Genomic DNA, 20,754 nt, shown 5'->3' with positions numbered 1-20,754 from the left:
AAGCTTGTCAGGACACAGCTTTCACTTTACGTAACAAAGGACACGTTGGTGAGGAAATGTTTGTGGTTTCAAAACAGGAAAGATTCATGTCGAAATACTGCTGCTCCAAACATTTCATTTCAAACCCAATCTGTCCTAAAGAATCTGAGAAGCTGTTTGTCTGTTAGACTGTGGGGTTTATTAGAGAAGTAAGGGGCAGTCTGATCTCGCTACAAGATCCTGTGTGGGTTCTACAGACAAATTCTACTGATTCTACTTTTAATACAAGTTGTAGGCTACTGTGAATGATCAAGTTAATTAATGTATACTAACTTGCATACCCTACAAAATGGCTTAATTACAGTAATTAAGTCTCATCATTTTACAAAAATCACAATGATGTGCAGATCACCAGAAAGATATTTTGTTATGGTCTGTAGAGCTTTGCTTGATATGCTTTTAGGCCCCAGTAATCCATCTTTCCAAAAGCAAATCAAACTGAAGTGTGTATTCATAGAGTGCACACCTCTGCCAGGCAACCCCCCAAAAATATTTTGATGTAACCCCTTTGTAATCACCAATATGTTGAAAATTATCTTGAAAAATCAAATAAAACTTAATTCAAAGAGGCACTGCTGCACCACTGACATGTAATGTACTCAGGCAAAAGAAGTTATGTCCATGCAAAATTTCTCTGTTTCTTATGGTTTATTTAACCAACAACAAACAAGCAAGAAAAGACAAAGCATGTTTCCTGTCTTTTTTAAAAAAAAACTTTATTAACAAACAACAAATATACATGGGACAGTATACAAAATGAACATAACAGAAGGGCCAGGAGTAAATTATAATACATTATATAAAAATATGAAGAGATACATAAAGTTTTAAGAGCCTTTTTGTTAGAAGACAGTTTTTTAAGCTGTTGAGAGAAACCAAAATACAACATACTGCCATAATAAAACAAATTCTTTGAAAACCTGATCAATGACAAATCTGCAAAGATCTTGCCAGAGTTTCTTGGTGTGAGAAAAATGGCAAAATGAGTGTGTTTGTGCATGCCACCCCTGCTCTGGTAAACTTAACTTCAGATGCCCACAGCATTACACAAACAAAATATTAATTATGCAAAATCTAAATAAACTAAGTTGTTTTTTTTTACATTTGAAAACTGGTCACCATTCACTTACAGTGTTTGAGAGATTCTGCAACACTGATTTCCTGTGGAACTTCAGCAGTGTTTCATGGACCAAAAAAAATAAACCTGACCTTCAGCTGACAAGCGGGTGAGAAGATAATGACTGAATTTTAATGTTTGGGTGAACTATCCCTTTAAAATGAACTAAACCTCAAACATCTACACCAGTAAACAGCAGTAACATTAAAGCAATAATATTAATTCAGACATAGTAACACTAACAGGGAACATTTTATTGCAACATGAAGACTTTTACTTTAAGTACGTTTATCTGATAATATTTCCATACTTTAACTTCAGTAAGGTTTTGTGAATGCAGGACTTTTACTTGTAGTGAAGTATTTTTACAGTGTGTATTTTCACAGCTCTGGATGTGTCTGTAAACTGGGCTGTCACTGTTTTACCGCCTGTCATCTCCACTCCTGGCCACCAGGCGGCGATATAAAGTAACGTATGTAATAATTTAACAGCTGTGAAACGTTCTTCAAAACGGAAATCACGTGTCTTCCTTCCTTCCGGTCTTCCTAAACAGTATGGCGAACCTCGAGCATGCTGAAGACGACCCAAAACATGTGAAAATGTCCGGCGAAGTCTCCGCCGCCGGTGCTCCAGACCAGCCGGCCGAAGCGTCGTCTGTGCCGGGCAGAGACGCGGGCGCGCTCCCCTGCTCCATCCCGTCGTTTGCGGCCGCCTCCGAGCTGCTGTCAGCGCAGTACTCGTGTCTGGTGATGAACACGCACCGCAGGCACATCTGCCTGCCGCCCGTGTACCTGAACAAGAAGAGGACGGGTATACAAGAGGAGCTGGAGGCTGAGCTGCTCAGGTTCTCACAGAGGTAACAACCACAAAGTTTATTTCTGTTACTTGACACGAGTTTTCAGCTTTATGACACCTCTGCTGTGTCAGGACACGACGCAGACAGCGTCCACAAACTGACACAAAGTCAACCATGATTAACAGTCTTGTGTCTTTCAAACAGTCAAGTTTTATAGTTACTGGCCAAACTTTCACCTCCATGTTACTGATAATGAACTGAAAACCAGACTAGACCTGTTCTGTGGTGGATAAAATACTCAGACCTGTTGCTTTAGTAAAAGTGTCAGTACCTCGAGGTAAAAACGCTCCACTGCAAATAAGTATAGTAAGTATGTAGTAAGTATACCACATGTATGAATAATAGGGATGCAACAATATCAAAGACTCAAAACTCCAAATTTTGGTAAGTCCAAAAATTGGTATTAATTCTTAATGGCACTAAATGCTTGGATTGTGTTTGCACAAATGCAAAACAAAAACAATGCATTAGTCCTTTATAAGATAAAACACCAATATAATAATTAATGCAGTAGATATCATCACAGTTCGGTATGCTATCGAGTCATCTATTTACTGTGATTTTTACATCCCTGATGAGCTGCAAAATGCACTCAAAGTATCAAACGTAAACGCACAAGTTGTGCAGCAGACTCCCCCTGTCAGTGCTGAACTATATTACTGTATTAGTGTTATTGTCAAGGAATATGGATTTTTTTTTTTTTTTTGCTGATACCAATTACCCAAAATTTCATATATTTTGTATTTTTAAAAGAGGTTCATACAATCTGCAGTTTATGTTCATCTGAGGAGAAGAAAGGCTAGGTTGTAGAGCAAAGATAGGTAGATGAGTTAATATTTTATAGCTGTGACTGAACCAAATCTAACTGACATCACTATCATGACTGGCTTTTTCAAGATAATCCACAGACCTTGTTGTGAGCAGTTTCATGTAGGAACTGCTTTAATTCTTCAGCAGAATCTACTGGAACTTTGTCCCTCTAAGGAAGTAGTTGACTGTAATATGTAATAGTTTTTCAGTGAACATTGTAATGCAAAATTTTCACTAATCGTATTGCATATCACAATTACAGTTGCAGTCAAAATAACTGGAAAATGACTTTTTTTTTTCACTAAATCATGCAGCCCTGCACAAAACTTCTCACAACAAGATCTGTGGATTATTTTGAGTAACTGGTTCAAAATGTGCATTTTTGATTTTGAAACACAAGTCTGATCTTACATTTTGTGTGTAAATTTCTAACAAACTGGTTGCTTAAATTATCCAATAAATGTAGTGGAGAACAATCTTAAATGTGTTTATTTACTGTCAAATATCTAATTGATTTATCAACTTTTAATTTAAGCACAAGATGAAATCTACAACAGACCTGTGCTCTGTTGAAATTATGTCTAAATGGGATTACGACTCTTTGTTTCATCTGACCATTAATATTTATCATATCATGTTGTTCTGTATCAAACTGTTCTCCACTAAGCTAATTCAGCTCAACCTGTTTGACTCTTTCAGTCTAAAGGGCGTCCCCCTGGCGTATGATAACATCAGGATAGTGGGCCAGCATGGACACATCTACGACGACAGCGGCTACATCCACATGGACATAGAGGCCAACTTTATTGTCTTTCAGCCAAAGAAAGGACAGAAACTGCTGGTGAGATTTACAGTTACAGCTCTCAGCAGAGGTTTTTAACCAGAGTTGCTTACAGTACGTCTCAGTTTTGGCACAGTAGTTTTGCTGTAAGGCTTTCAATGAACAGGGCTCAGGGAAAAACTTGAATCACTGTGTAAACAAAAATAATATGCAGCACAGTCTATTCATGTGATTAAATGTTCATGGGAAAATACAATGTTATAAACTGTGCAGGATTTGTGGGAGCATATGATTGGTGCATTTTGGTAAAAAAAAACAAGAGTTGCAGGTTTTTCAAACAGGTATTGTTTATCAGACCCATGTAAACAAAGAAAACAATAACACATCTTTACCTCTGTCTGACTTTTATCCTTGTTTTCTTTCTACTGTTTCTGTTCACAGGGTAAGGTGAATAAACTAGGAGTGAGCCACGTAGGATGTCTGGTGCACGGATGCTTCAACGCCAGCATCCCAAAACCCAACCTGGTGTCTGTGGAAACCTGGCGGGACGCAGGGCCGAGGATCGGAGCAGAGCTGGAGTTTGAGGTGACTGCGCTTGACGCTGACATTGTGGGGGTGCTGCTGATCAGAGGACGACTGGACAGGACCAGGTTAGTGTGCACTGGTGGTGTGAGGTTGTCTGCTCTCCACCTTGGCAAATCACAGACACATCTGCGCTTGAAGCAGGGCCGTGTTTGATCACATGTTTGCTACTTGAAATGTTGTTCCTAAACTGAGCTGCAGAATGTAACTTCCAATTCGAGGTAACTTTAGCCTTGTTTACCCCAGCGACACCAGGAAACAGTTAAAAGAGGTGCGTGATGAAGCATAGTTCATAATTGTATTCAGTTTCTCTGGGATGCAAGTGATTAGCTGCACAATTATTTGAAATCACAGTATGGTGAAGTGCTTCAAAAATGTGTGGCAAAACACCATTATAATGAAGTAGTGTAGTGCTGCTGGTTCCCTGGCCTACAAATGTTGTTCTCCAGATGTTAGAAAACACGTTTCTTTGGTACAGACCCCAACAAATGTCTCCTCATCATGATTTTAGTCGTATTTTTCAGTGAAAATGAAAATGCAAAAATGATCATTCCCACAAACAGTAAATCACATCAATATTTGTCAAAATAATCACAATATATTGTTTGTATTGTATGTATTGTTTTTTTTTTTTTTGATTATGCAACCCTACACAGGCAGCACATTAATTTGCCAAAAAGGGATCACATCCCCAGATTGGCAAAATGTAAATAGTTCTTGACCCCCCCTTCATGGATTTTCTTTTCTTAATTTTTTTTTTATTTTAATATATGATGTCACTGTAATGAGTTTGTGGTTATCGGCTAAAGGTAATGTCTCCCTCATCACAACCCACACCACCACTCAATACGGGACATCACCCTGAGTGTTTTAATCTGTCAAAATGACCAGCTGTCTTTAGATTTTTCCATCATTGTTAAAAATAAAATCAGTCAGTGACAGAAAATATTCAGTTAGTATTCCGTTGATTGACAGTTTCCTTATTATGACAATTTTTTTAAGTAGAAACTGGTTGTATAAATGATATTTTCAAGGTGTGGTTAACCCTCGATTGACTGTGTTTTGTCTGTGTGCACCTCAGGGTGCAGGAGTTGCTGGCTGTGGGTGAGAGCTCAGAGTCTGGCGTCACCGCAGACCAGCCAGAGCCACCGAAGACAGAACCGAGCCCAGAACTGAACCCAGAACCCACAGAGGAGTCTCCTGCAGACACCCCCAAGAAAAAGAAGAAAAAGAAGAAAGACAAAGTCAAAGACGAGGACACAGAAATGGAGGTCACAGGTGCACTCTCCTGCCAGGTGGACGGCACCACGACACCAGAGATGAACGGAACAATGGGTGAAGCAAACGGCAACGAAACTGTTGAGAAAAAGAAGAAGAAGAAGAAAAAGGACAAACATCCAAAAGAAGAGGAGGAGGAGGTTAAGGTTTCTCCTCTGGACGTCCAGGGCAGTGACTCCAACGGTTACCTTAAGTCAAGCAAAAAGAGGAAACATGAAACTAGTACAGTTAGTGAAGATCCTGAAACGCCAAAGTCCAAGAAGAAGAGGAAAAGCGGCATTGAGCAGTTTGCCTGAAAAATTGATCAGATTCTGTTTTGGTTAATTGTGTGTAATAATTTAGGAATTATGCTGATGTGCCTTTACACTTAGACACAATTTATAGCAAGCAGGATTGCTATAACCCAGTGGGTTCTTCTGAGCTACTCTAAGGTCATTTTAGGGTCAGGCTTACAGAAGACATCTTTCTATATGAGAGGACAGAAGCTGATCTTGTTGGATTGCAGTTCCCTGACTCTGCCTGACGGGGGAGCAAAATTACTGCATACATCCACACTGAGGCACAAAAACAGGTTTCATTCCTGTCATGACAACTTTATCTGTTAAACATGGTGCTCAAAGTAAGTAAACCAGGTTTTGCTTCAAATTTATGGAGCTAAATGGGAAAAAATGCAAATTTATACCAGACGTGCCTCTGTGCAGTCTTTAAAAGTGTTGTCTTTAATGATAGCTGCAACAGAAGGATTTTTTAACTACTAAATATTTGCAGTATTTACTCAGCATCCCTGAAATATATTATATACAGTGAAAACAGTACAACCATGAATTATGTGTCGTGTTTCAGTTTTCCTTCAGTGTTGCATTGACAGTTTTCATATGAAGGTCTGTTGTCTGTCTTTGACTGAAAACCGACAAAATGGAAATTGAATATTCACTTTTCATCCCAATTAAAGAGCCCTATATTTTGAAATGTTGCTGTTTCTGTTTTTCCTTCAGAATCATTTGAAATCCCTGTGATTTTTTTCTAAGAAAATAGTCCTTTTCAAGGCAAAGCAAGGCTGCAAAATATCTTGAGTTTTGAAATCTACAACATTGCATTAACTTTGAGAAAACTATACCTCTGCAGTGATTATTATTATAAAGATTTCTTGTTTTTCATGGCAAACTCCTTCCCACAACAAACCCTTTTATGCTGACCAGTGGGTGTCGAGTGATAAAGTGCTGAGAGACGGCCTAAAGATCTTTGTGTTTTCTTTACCCTCCACCCGCCCTCTGGCTTCCAGTGGGGAGTCTCATAAGCTGTGAGGTGCTAAGAGTCGCAGAGCTTATCGGGAGCTGCCTGGAGAGGACAGATAAGGAGCTGCAATTAACTTGGCTGGCTCTTCCTCATGTGTCACACCTGATCATAAACATCTGTACTTTCTAATTAAAAGCCTTTAATAATGACTTATTAACATTTAGAGCTGCAGACTTAAAAGTATTATTAAAAAGTGAGAAAGTCATGAGTGTTTATTGAATGAGTCGTTTTTAGAAATGCATTTGTTTTCTTTCCTACCAGGAGATAGATGAGAAAATTGATACCACTCCAGTGCCTCGCAGGTCAGGACTTTGCCATCATGAGGGGAATAAAATGTGTACAGTAAATATGAAGATAGCGACAGTTCTTAGCATAGAGGTTGTAAACAAATAGCCTGGTTCTGTCCAAAGTCTAAAACATGCCTTCCAGTGAGGGGTGGATAATACCAATTTCTTTTTTTAATTTGCTAAAAAAAAAAAAAAGATTTGGTTACAATTTTACAAATACTGATTATTTCTTAAATGGGTACCTAACTTTTCAAAACAATGATAAAAGAGATCAGAAAATTGTGGGACTTTCTTGTCAAAAATAGTCCATATTGCTGTATTTCTATGAACAGCTCAAAAGTAGAACCACACCACGATACATTTCCTTGCTACCATTTTCCATGGATGAATTAAACTCACAAGTTTGATATGGACATGCATGACTGGGCTCAGCTGTGCGCTCAGTTCTCAAGGCTCAGGTTTCCACAGTCATGTGACACAGGTCATCTAAATAAAAACGTGAGGGCCGTTTATTGGTACAGACATACAACAGTACATACTCTTTTACAGCCGACGTCATCAAAAAGCTTCACGTGAATGTGGTTAACAGAAGTATAAGTCTCCCCAAGTCATCCAGACGAGTTATCAAGCTGCAAACATTGAATTAGGTGGTTGACAAGCATCAGAATCACCAAAATGTCTGGCAGTTGCATGTACAGTTCAGAATCCATTCCTATTCCACTGGTCGAGTCAAGTTGCACAGGATTATGACTGTTTCATAGCAAGTGTCTATGGCTGCAAGCTGTTAAACACGTTGACCGGACTGAGGACGCGATCAAAACATGCATCGCTCATTGACAAGCTGTTGTGGTCTGCTGTACATCCATTGCCAAAACGTGCCAGCATCTTGCTCATTGTTTGCAAACTGTAAAAGGGTCTACTGAACCATGTTTTGTATTTATTCAGTGTTATTATCAGTTGCTTTTTTAAAAAAGGAATCTATACTAAATCAGTAGCTTGTGATAATCAATGTAACTATCTGCCCATCCCTACTACCAGTACGTCTAAAGCTTACTTACTAAGACGTTATATCTTATGAAAGCATAAGTACAGCAATTTGCTATTTAATACTATTTCTTGACAGGAATTTCTCTACTGTAAAGTCTCTACTGGTTGCCTAGCAACTGATCCAGGCTAAGAAACTGTTAACATCTTTAGGGTAATATGAGAGCAGTATCCCTAAATGCTGAACTCTTCCTTTAATTTGCACTGGTTCTCAAACTGTGGGGAGTCGAGCCACTGCAGGTCAGGCGTGGATGACCAGGGGTAAAATATGCAGTAAAACTAAGTTGAATGAAAATGATTTATGTAGGGAAAATAAACAAACATTTGCTAATGTTTACTGATGCTACCATGCAGACCTTTCTTCTTCGTTTTTTTAGTTGTGTCCCCTGTCAATGCTTAATAATTTATTTAAAAAAAAAACCCTGTGGAGTTAAGGGACATGAACTTTTTTCATCCAGAAAAAGTTTGAGAACCACTGCTTTAATTGTGTTTTATATCTGCATTATCACCAAAGGATTTTTTGGAAACCCAACAATTGTTCGTAGTAATTCTAACTGATTTTTAAAGTATTATTACTATTTGAGAGTCGTCCTAATGCATAATTTGAAATGGGCTAATCTGCCTCCACTCACATAAAATAAACAGTTAAAAGCTCACATTACCCAGGTTTTAGCCTTCAGCAGGAGAACATTAACTCCAATTAAAATGTTTTGAATGATCCAGTGTACTTGTAATCACATAGTCATTACAAATCGCTCCCAGTTTTCCCAGAATGCCTTCACTTGCCGTTGGGTAGTGCAGCTTTCACTGTTTCAACTGCACAAATACGCACAACACTTACAACGTTATAAACAGATTTGAAAACAGTGATCTGAAAAGTTCAAGTCAACTTTTAATTGTTCGGTGTCATTTGTCCTCCCACGACCCTCCCTCTGCCTTTATCGCTGTTTCGCCCAAATTCAACCCTCGGCCTGGGTGCACCTCTCTTGCACCTGTGCCCCCTCCCTCCATCACCACTCATTTATCTTGTCATTCCTGCTATCACACTCCCTCATGCTGACTCCCCCTCTTGCTCTCCCTCCTCCTCCTACTTGTCTCTCTGATTTATAGAAGGCGGTGTGCAGTTCACACACATTCCACTTCTGACACCCACCCCGTCCTGCCACTGGACTCTCATATCTAGGCACGGTCGTTTATCTTCATGATCCTCCGATGAAGAGAAGAAGAAGGCGAGCAAGAGAGCTGAGACAAAAAGAGGATTGTTGTTTTTTTGTTGAGCAGGCCAGACTATCTTTTCACACACCTCAGTCTGTCTCTTGCTGCTTCTCAAGGAGTGATTTCTGGTGTGTGTGTGTGTGTGTGTGTGTGTGTGTGTGTGTGTGTGTGTGTGTGTGTGTGTGTGTGTTCAGGATGGGGAGGGTTACTTTAAAAATGTATTCTGTTATTCTTAGTACCTGTTCAAAAATGTAGTCAGTAACCTAATCCAAGTAGCACAATTATAAAATAGTGTAACTTGATTACTCTCTGTTACTTTTGGATGACCTCACTACCAAATATGTTAAAATTGTTTAGCCTAATGTTTTTGTCCGTTGTTAGGGTTTATTAATTGTTGGCACAGCTCTTCCTTCCCTTGTTGTGTGTGAATGCATGTTTAGAATAACAGTGGTAATTATGCACCTTTAAATGTACTTTAAGTTTGCTTTTCACACTTCACACTCAAACTTAAAGTAAAAAGACATGAACGTCTTCTGGTCTAGGGCTTGTGTTTTTACCCACACATCATTCTGCAATTGGTCTGTGTTGCTAAAATGAGCGATTGGTCTGTGTGGCTAAGTTTAACGGTGAGTTTGTGTAGCTACGGTTAATGGTTGGTCTTTGTGGCTAAAATTAACGGTCTATGTAGCTAACAATTGGTCTGTTTAGCTAACATTAGCAGTTGGTCTGTGTAGCTAACGTTAGCATTTTATTTTGATTAGATGTCAAGTCCTTGGCTGATGACAGTATTTTTTTCATGATAATGAATTTACTGTAATATAAGCTTACCTATGGTTATAAATGAGACCAGAGTGGTGTTGTCAGACTTGTAAAGTATTGTAATGTGTGTATACCGTACATGGTATGGCAATCACAACTAAAGCATTTTGGTTGTTGCTGACTATTCCCAAAAGCAGTTGACTAGTCGTGGGGGGATACTTTTTCTTTTTTTCTCAATAACAATGATGACTTCCTGTCAAAACACTCTCAAACACAACCATCTAATGTAGGCAGGACTAACATGGGTTTAGCCTTCTCTAAATACCTTACATTCTGTTAAAACTGCAGATTAATGATTAGTCTACAACTATGCATAGTGTCGACAAGTGGTTTTGATAGTTGACCAGTCGAAGAGTCTTTGAAACCCCTAGTACATGGTGATGTATTGTTCTTTGTTTTAACATGAAAAAAAATGGTAACCCTTCTGATAATGCCCACTTTTACTAAATGTATCCCCCCTGTAACTGTAATACAGTTACCTTTTTTGTAGCCCGAATAAGTAATCCCATTACATGCAATCTGTTATTCTCCAAGCCTGTGTGTAGATTGTAGATTGTGTTAATGTGTGTGTAGATTGGCTGTGTCTCTCTATCTCCTGTGTCAAAGTTTCCAGGCCTGGCGGTTCCTACATGAAAGAGCCCCTGAAGTCTTAATGGAGAACAAACGGCTCCCTGACGCAATCCTCCAGGTTCAGGACACACACATGCACACACCACGACCCATGCCACACACTCACTGGCTCACTCACTCATTCACTCATGCAGACACACCACATCCACAAACCCACAATCCACAAATCCCCATCCTCGCACACCCCGTTGGCCAGGCCTAATTAGTTATGTGGTCGGCACTCTGCTCCATCCCAGAGCCCCAAATGGCAGCAGGTCATAAAACCTTAAGTGTTCCACCAGTCAGAGCCGTGCAACTGTGGCCATATATCCTCCAACAAGGCCCAGCCAGGGCTGAGTCGTATCAAAGCCCATCTCTCACAGGCCTACTGACATCCATGAAATCCCTTTATGGTATTTTCAAAGGCATTTCTGAGAGATTTTTGGCACTTCTGTTTTGCATCTCTGTTTTTTATGCTCCCTCAGGTGGGCAAATAGCCCGCGCTCACACAGACGGGCTCAAGCGTTGAAATCTTTCCCAAGGGATCAATGTCCACACACAGGTATGCAAGAGCACATGCACACACACTATTAACCCCAAAAGTAAACATTGCTTTTGGTCCGTGAGTTGGATTCCCATAGTTAGCTTGTTTCCTTGGCACCCGACACCCAGCGTCCTGCCCTCAGTAACCCTGGAGACAACAGACGGGTGTTTCTTGTGACACCATTTTGCTCAAGGGAATACTGTCTGCATCCATCTGTTTGTTTATCCAATTTTGAACGCTTATTATCTTTTAGATACCCCAGGGAGCCAGTGAACATGTTAATGAAACAACTGATTAAATAAGATTATATAATAGAGTCTGTTGATCACAGAACTGTTTGTTTATCTGATCTCTTCTTCTCTGTGTGTGTCACATTGTGCAGGTAGACAGAGGTGCAAACTAACAAAATACATTCTGTAAATACTTACTTTATTTCACAGAAATAACATTTTCAGGTATTAACACTTCAGTTGAGCTTTCCAGTTTGGTCAGTTTATACTAGAAAGTAAGTAAGAAAGAGACAGAGTGTCCTGGAAGCCATTCAAGGAGTTGCACTTGGTTTTTCACATGAAAAGTGAAAGTGGTTGTGTAAAGAATGAATGAGAGATTCAAGTACTTACTCACCCTCACACATCTAACTAATCTCCATGTGAACTGAATGTGAAAGTCAGATTGTCGGTTTTGGAAACTTAAAGAAATTGTTAGACCCAGCCCCACCCAAAATTCAATGTAAAACGAGTCTTGGGATACCAGATGGAGATTTTGCCATCTAGCGACCATCTTGCATTTTTGAATAAAAGGTAGTTGCCTGAACTCCCCTTAGATTTTTTTCAAGGACACACCTTACCAGAAACAATACTGTCCCCCCATTGTCTTTCCACTCTCCTCCAGAGTATTTTTTTATTCTGAAAATAATAATTAAGTATAATCTAGGCAATTTAGACATGAATGTACCAATAAAAATATTCTGGGGCCTAACAAAGACCCTTGAGGGACTCCACAAGTAAAAAAAAACAAACTTTTTTTCATTTTGACGATAAATATTTTTAACTGAACATAATTATACCCATTCTATTCAACCAAAAAGTGTAACCCACAAGTACCACGTTTTACAGACTTCTTCAGTTATACAGTAAAGTGTGCTCAGACATAGACCTAATGTTTACACTATATTTACACAAAATTAATCTCTCTAAACTATATTTGTCTTCACTCTATAAGTTCAATGGTGTCCAGCGTCAGAAACAGTTCCTTTACTTCATGTTTTCAGTTTCACTCAGTGTTATCTATCTCTACTTTTAACTAATGTTAAGGGTCTGAATAAGTTCCAACCACAGCATCTTTTAAATATGTACACAGTTTTCCTTGGTGCATAATAAAAACATATGATCAGACTTACACTTAACACGTATTACATCACATGTTGGTATAATATAATATTTACATATTTGCATTGCATTGTTCATATCTAGCATTAATTAAGTCTTTCTCCATTCTTTTAGTTTATTTGAATTTTCATCTTATTTTCTGTCTGCCCATCTGTTTGTTTTTTTGTTTTTGTGTGTGTGTGTGTGTGTGTGTGTGTGTGTGTGTGTGTGTGTGTGTGTGTGTGTGTGTGTGTGTGAGCGCACTCTGCCCTGGCCAGCCAGCCCAGTGAGATTAATAGGGCTCACTGTAATCAGGAGGTAATGGGAGGCTCATAGGCGTCTAGACAGTGTTCAGACCAAACTGTAACTCCTACACCCAAAGCACTGGGGAAATATGGCAGGAAAAGGACAAAAGGTAAAACAAAAAACAATTAATCTTAACTTTATACGGCTATTATGATAGTAACATCATCCACAGAGACAAAGCTAATATTGAAAGAATGAGGCCAAATCATAGGAGTATACACATAAAGTGAAAGTGAACACAGTGATTTACGGTGGAACAACAAGCTAATATATAAAAAAAAGTATCTTTATCACTCCCTATACCTTTTGCATATAAATCGAGGGAAAAGCAGAGATGTGGAGAGGAGTAATGAGAGGAGGGGTAAGAAGAGGAACACACACAGCATATCATCAGACTTGCAGCCACAACCTCCCAAAACCACAGAAAAATAAATAAGCCAAAAGGGGGGAAAAAACTTCTGGGTCTGGAAAAAATGATCTCATGTTTAGTCATGTGGCTTTACAGGACAATACCCCAGACACAACTAAATATTTTATTATTATATTTTTATGACAACCTTGTCAAACTGCAGTGCAGAGCTGAAGGTATAGGAAAGAGAGCAAGAAAGAAAGTGTGAGATGAAGAGAAAGTGAAACCTGGGTGGCCAATGTGCCGCTGATGATGTGTACATTAGAGCTGATTGTTGGAAAAGTACTTATAAAGCCATCGACACGAAGATGAAAGAAACTCCCTGATCGGTGAATCTTCCACTGACTCATGCAAGAAGGCTAATTTTAATTACCAAAGACTACACATGACAAATGTGTTAATGTAAAAAGACGCAAAGATCCTCCAGTTGAGTCAGTGAGTTTAGAGATGCATGTTAAAGGTGACTCTGAGAGCTCACAGTGAACCAACTTTATTTTGAAACAGACTTATAGAGAAACATTGTTATGGCGGTCAAATAAGAATGAAGAGTATAGTTTAATTATAATTTAAAAAAGAGACGATACAGCTTCAAAAATAATCAATCTGTGCCACAGGATCGTCATAAGTAACTATAAAGTGTATCTATAATAACAACTATAAGCATGTTCTCTGGTACTGTCATGTGAACATGAGCTGGAGTTTTTAGTCGTGTCTTTTTCCAAAACAGCAACTGTGCTTATCTCTTTTTTCAGTTTCATTTTGAAGCTGTGTGTGAGAATTTCACAAGAATTTTCTAAAACACTGGAAAAGATCAAGCTGTGATTCAGCTAATGTGCTCTGATCTGCCCACATGTTCCCACATTATTTAGACTGAGAAAAACATTTTCATTAATTGACCTCTGAAGCGTTGGGCTCAAGTACGAACATATCTTCAACACAGAACTGAACTGACTGTACTGGATCGTTGTTGTTATTGACCAATCCAGGAATTTTTAACAGTGGAGCTCCACTTACTGGTGACTGAAGCACCCTCGTCAGCTTAGTCGCGATTATTTTTTGCTTAAAAATGTACTAAAAAGCCACAAAAGCTACAGAAACAAGTACATTGTGACGAGTCTGGCATTGAGGTGAGTCTAAATAGTCAAATATTTAAACCAAATGATTAAAATCAGTTATTTCATATGTATTTCCACACTGTGGGTAAAGGTTTAAGTGTATTAATACCTTACAGTAGCAGTCTGCTACCTGCAGCTCCACAGCTGTATGTGGCTCTTTTGCCCTTCTCCAGCAGCTCCCTGTGGCCTCGACAAATTTTATATGGAAATGAATAAGGCTTATTTCTTTAACATTTTCATTTTCATTTCTCATTGATGTAGGCCTAAAGTGATGCTTACATTCTCCGGTTGTGAAAATGTGTTGCCTATACACTGAACAAAAATAATGTTTTAATATTTTGTCAACTAAAATAGCCTATGTTCAGGGCTTGGAACCTTTTCATTGGCTAGTCTTAAGTCTCCAGAGGCTAACTATGGATGCCAAAACCAAAATAAGAAAAGCCTCTAACGAAAATAGAGAATTTAATAGTTGTGACTCCAGACAGATTTTCTTTTTTGGTCAAAAATGTCTCATTTGAAAGTAAAGGTTGCAAACCCCTGCCTTGTAGTGCTGCTAATTTAATGAGAAAGAAAGCTAGTTTCATGAAGTTTACAATGTAACAGGCACCATAAAGCAACAATAACACAAGAAAATGTTTTTATTTTAAACCCTTTGCATTAAAGCTTCAGAAGGCAACAATTGAACATACACAATTCAAACCTGTCCTTTTCTCTCTGTGTTGCCTGTGCCACACCACAAAGCTACAAAACGCACAAGATTGAAAAGCAGCAGAAAGGGATGGTTGCCCTGTGAAACCTCATGCTGCATAAGGCTCGCTCTCCACGACATGAGACTCGCCAAGACCCCGGTCATTCTCGCCGCAATTCATCTTCTCAAAGATGCCCTTCCAGGCACCCTAGGCTTCACAGGGAGCTGTAATACGGTCTAATAGCAGGCTAGGAGGCTCATGCATCAGACACACACAACGGTCCCCCTTCAAAAGTTATTTCCCATTGTTTGTCATCATGCCTCTTTGCCACACTCAATACAAGCGCCATGGCATTGAACATAATGAGCCTAAAGCACCCTGAGGAGATAAGCCATTTTGTGGGCTACTGTACACCCTTGTAGGCAAAGGAATTATTGGAAATTCATCAGAAGTTGCAGTATTTTCTGCAGAAAGGCTGTTTGCAACAACCAATAGGACCGCCCTCTCTCTGAAATTACCAGTGACTTGCCAAAGATTCCTGCCAAAGATTCCTGACATGTGCCAAGATGAGGAGCAGCGATCTCCTCCTCAGACTGAAGACTGAATTGCAATATGCTAAAGGTTATTATTTTTTGCCCAAAGGAAGCCAAATAAACTGCCTACCACAACTTTAAAGGCTTTGACCATAATTTTCTTGTAAGGTTTGAAACTGAATTCAGTCTAAGCACAAGTCTAAGTGTGAAAATTGTCATCCACACTAGAAAAAGTAGAAAAGTTTTGTTGGAGGCATGTAGGGGCTACAAATCAATTCTTAACCCCCACATATAAAGTTGAATTCTCTATACTGTGTTGAGTCCAAAGGGATTACAAGAAATAAGAGGAGCTTTATTGGGATGCCATAGATGCTGCCATTACTTTCATCACTGCCTATAGATCAATAATCCGGCTGGAAAGATAAACATTTACTTCAAAAGTTTTGTTTTATTGTTTTTTACTGCTTGTGTGAGAATTGGTGACGTTTCTCTGCAGTGCTCTTCATATTTTCCAACTCACCTCGGTTGCTAGCAGTTCTGGCGCCGTGGTGAGCAGAGAAAAAAAGTCTAATCTATCTGGAACAGTAAACATATTTCACACAAACGATCTCAGTGTCAAAATGAACAACCGCTGATTTAACAGGTTGTGACTTACAGCCATACAAACCCAGACAAACTCACGACATGAGGACAAACCTACAGTACCTTAATCATTATCATCATCATCATCATCATCATCATCATCATCATCATCATCATCATGAAAGAGTGGCATCAGTCTCCCTGCTCTATCAGGCATGTCAGGACAAACCAGAGTTGAGAATATGACTGTTAAAACAAATGAAACATGGCACCCTGAAAATACACAGTAAAGATCGGGTGAACTTCTTCCAGAAAATAAACACAGACATTACTCAGACAGTAGAAAGGGGGGGGGGGGGGGGGGAGTCGAGGCAAGGTGCTGACATGGGTGTGTGTGTGTTTTTAGTGTGGCAGTGGAGAGGTCTGAGTGGTTGGATTAAGGGAGGGAGAGCAATTCGGAAAGGAGGAGCTGAGGGCATGCAGCGGTTTGGCAAGTAGAAGAAAAAGTAGGTTTGGAGAAAGAGTGGGGAAGAATGGTGGAGGAGAGGGGGTAGATATATGATGTGGTATTGGGCTTTATCCAACTCACACACACACACACACACCCATGAACCCGAAGTTTCACTGGCCACCCAGTCATGTAAACACTGCATGACTGGCTGTTGGTTAAAGTGCCCAGCCAATCAGAGGGCGAGATATAGAGGAAGGTGGGACAAGTGAGCCAATGAGTCAGCTCCTGGGTGTGGACAGAGAAGGGAAGAAAGAGCGAGAGAGTCAGAGTGACAGAGGTCAAGAGTTAAACTCATCTCCCTCACTCCCCCGTCTCCTCTGACTGCCTCTCTCTTAAACTTTCAAACGCTACCTCCGAAGACCCTGATAAACTGCAGAGTTGCCAGAGTTATACAATGTAAGATTAATAATTTTGCCAAGCATATGCTGTCTATAAAGGCTGCACATGCAGTCACACGTATGTTAATCTGCGTCCAAAGAAAGTCTTTGTCACCACAGTTGAGTTTCTCCACTCTCATAATTTGCAAAACAGAGAGAGAGTGAATGTGTTCCAAAAGGGTTCTTCCGGAATGGCTGATGTTCTACGCAGAAAAATTTGCTTCTGAAAACCCCCCTTTTTTTTGGAAGAAAAGGTTTGTCAAGGGCAATTCGTAAGTCTAAGGGTTTTATTTCAAACCCTTTTCATCCAAAGAACCCTTAGGGAGGTTCTCTGTGGCATAGTGTAAAAGAATTCTCAGTAGAACTCCCTAAGTGGGTCCCAGACAAAACACTTCCAATATGAAAAGTTTCTCAGCAGAACCCCCTGGGTGGGTTCTTGATAACAACCCTTGAAATATAGAAGGGGTCTTGACCCTTGGAGAATAAAATGGTTCTAAGGGTGTTTTGCACCCTTAGAACATGGAGAGCTTCGATAGAACCCTTAGATAAGCCTTTTCCACCAATATGGAACCAGCTCTATTCCGATTCAATAGAACCCCCTGAATAGGTTCTAGATAAAATGCTTGAAATATAAAAGGGTTGTCAGTAGATCTATTGGGTGAGCTCTTGTTTGAAAAGGTTCTGGAGAGAACCCTCAGCTAGGCCTTTTGCACTTGTTCTGATTCATGCACCTGTCTTTGAATGGAGCACTTCCACCAAAAAGTAATTGGTTCTGAAACCTAAAAGTTGGTTCCCAGCTGGAACCAAAGAATCGCAGGTTCTTCTTGAGAAGCAAAGTAGGAGTGTCATATCCTGCAGGTTGTTGTGCATTGTGCCCCCTGGTGGTAACGCAGGCTGGTTTGCTAGATAGCACCAGGGATCCACGAATCTTGAATGGAACTGATTCAAGAACCAAAGCCAATTTGGTGGAAAAGAGCCTAAAAGGGGTTCTAGGTGAAGCCATTGCACTATAGAAGAGCTTTCTGTAGAACCTCTCATAGGGGGTCCTGGGTGACCCCTAATTGTTCTGATATAACCCTTCATGTTTGGTTCAAGGCAGAACTCTCTGAAAGGGTTCCAAATGGAACCTTTAGAAAAAGTTCTTCCAACAACCAAAGAGGGTTCCCCTATAAGGACAAGCTGAGGAACCCCTAATAGTTCTTGCTTGCACCTTTACTTCTAAGATTTTAGAGTATTGTATGTTGGATCAGTGAGTGGAGACAAACAGTAACAGGGAAAAGGGAGGAGGAGAGAGACAGGAGAGAGCAAAAGAAGCTGAGAGAGAAACAGAACGAGAGAAAAGTGTCTCGTTTCAGATTTACTGTGGTGGTGGGAGAGATTTGGCTGTGTTCTTACAGTACACTGAGGACTGAACCAGAGGAGGAGTAGGAAGACAGATTTACATGGTGAGAACAGCTCTGGCTGCTCTGGAGCAGCACACTGGACACATACTATTCTCTGGTGATCTCTATATTAAAAAAACTACTACATGACAACTGCTTCAACGTGAGAACGGCGTACTTACATATTAGAAACCATGTTTCCCAACACACAGCTCTCGAAGTCTGTTCTTCCCAAACCACCTACTCAGATTTTACTGTGGTATTAAGATATATGGACACAATATCCAATAGGGGTTTAGTGTCAAGCTGGACTTTCTGCTACAGTATGTTCTGTGAGATAAGGCATATACAATTGAACTGACATGCTAGGTAGCATTTGGATGTTCTTTAGAGTCACTCAATGCAAATTATGAACTGAAGTTCAGTTTTAAAATTATAAAGCTGCCTTCACATGATGAGAAAGTTAGGTAGGATGCAGAGACTTGCAGGAGCAAAGTGCAGCATTATGCATCATGTCAGCCTAGCATACAAACAGCTAAGCTAACTTTGGCTTTGGATTTAACCAAGTTGCCAAACTACTGTATATCCATATTCACAATTCTCATAGTCCCATCTAACTGCTAAATTTTGCCGTGCATTGCTTTTACTGGCAAGATTGTGGTGTGTTTTAATGTTGTGTTATGGAGTTTTAAGAACTCTAAAACACTTTTTACCATCACTCTCTCTCCCTTTCCCTGCTTGCTTTGCTTCTGGCTGCATCATCACATACAGCTGTTATCTCATTGGTTGCACTTTCAAAGGTCAGTGGCAGCCGAGGTCAAACTTGAAATAATTGGAACTTGAGTGCAGCGCTCTGTGGGGATTTTGCGTGGTGTGGCGCATCACCTAGTGTGGTGCCATCGCTCTCAAAAACAAAGGCAGAGCCGGTGCAGAGCATTTCTGATCATGTGTGGGCAGCTTTAGTGTCTGTGTTATTGATAATTCAATTAAAATTCAAGATAACAATCTGTGTTGACCAAACGTACAGTTTTATTAGCCATGCTATGCTATAGAGATTAGCCTCCAACCTCATTCTTGCATCTCAACAACGACCATAAACAATGACCAGTGCTCGGGAGGGGAAGACCTGGCCTGGATACCAGGCTACGCCGGAACCCCCGAAACATTGGCCATTGCCCACACCATTGCCCAAGATTGGTGATACCCTGATCTTTTGTCTGCTTAAGGTTTGACCTAGGTGCAACTAATAACAATCCCATCAGGCTTAGCTCTACCTGATGTTCAGGCTAATTTGCAAATGCTAACATGCCAATACAGTGCAGTAAATTGTGAACATGGTAAACATTAAACATGCAACACATCAGTATGTAATTGTGATGTTAGCATGCTGACATTAGCATTTTGTTCAAAGCACAGCTGTATTTAGTCTCACAGAGCCACTAGCATGACTGTAGACTCTTGGATTTAGAACAAAAATTATGAAAATCCACTTGACTGAAGTGAGCATCCAGACCTTTTGACAACATTTTGGTTACATTCTGAGGTCATATCTGTCTTGACCTCAACTGTTTACTTCCACAAACATTTAGTCACACCACAAACTATCATTAATTTAATTCTGTGCAACCAATAATAACAGAACGGAGCAGGAAATGGGCTATTATGAGTCTCTGTGTGAAGGTCTTTCCTGTGTTTCCACTCGTAACAAAACTGGGATAGGTGTGTGTTTGTGTGTGTGTGTGTGTGTGTGTGTGTGTGTGTGTGTGTGTGTGTGTGTGTGCCTCTGTGTTTGTGTGACTCTTTTGGGGTTTTACTCCTTATTTAAGACCAATATTTACCCAGCAGCCCCAGGGTGAGATTACCTCATATTCTCCCGCCCAGCTGTGCTTTCTCAGCGTTTCCACGACAACCAGCGGAATGTCCCATCATGTTTATCCGCCTGCCCGGAAAAAAGAAAGCAAGAGGAAGAAGAAGAAGAAGCAGCAGAGAGAGATGGAGGAGACACACTTAGGTGGAAGTGTGTGTACAACAGAGACACTTATGTACTTGTACTCTATACACTTGTGTAAGTGGAAAAATCACACAGGAATGCATAAAAAGCACTTCAAATAGCAAGAACACTCAGAGTTATTGTTGTATGTTGACAATGATGGGAGCAACATGTTACTCAAAGTTGATCAACAGACACACAGATGAGAAGTTATAA

At 39.9% G+C, this 20,754-nt stretch overlaps 1 protein-coding gene across 1 annotated transcript; it reads left to right on the top strand.

Annotated features, from left to right (window-relative positions):
* The first annotated feature begins 1,680 nt into the window (after positions 1-1,680).
* polr1f (RNA polymerase I subunit F) lies at positions 1,681-6,432 on the top strand. Its single transcript, XM_084739693.1, has 4 exons — positions 1,681-2,012; positions 3,522-3,663; positions 4,045-4,253; positions 5,267-6,432. Exons 1-4 carry the CDS (start codon positions 1,711-1,713, stop codon positions 5,757-5,759), a joined length of 1,146 nt encoding a protein of 381 aa, XP_084595819.1. The 5' UTR covers positions 1,681-1,710; the 3' UTR covers positions 5,760-6,432.
* The last annotated feature ends 14,322 nt before the right edge of the window (positions 6,433-20,754 follow it).

The sequence above is a fragment of the Lutjanus erythropterus genome, chromosome 16, assembly GCF_056507025.1.
Source record: "Lutjanus erythropterus isolate fLutEry1 chromosome 16, fLutEry1.hap2, whole genome shotgun sequence".
In the NCBI taxonomy this organism is placed as follows: domain Eukaryota; kingdom Metazoa; phylum Chordata; class Actinopteri; order Lutjaniformes; family Lutjanidae; genus Lutjanus; species Lutjanus erythropterus.
Note: the sequence above shows the minus strand (reverse complement) of the source record. Positions and strands in the feature narration are given on the sequence as shown.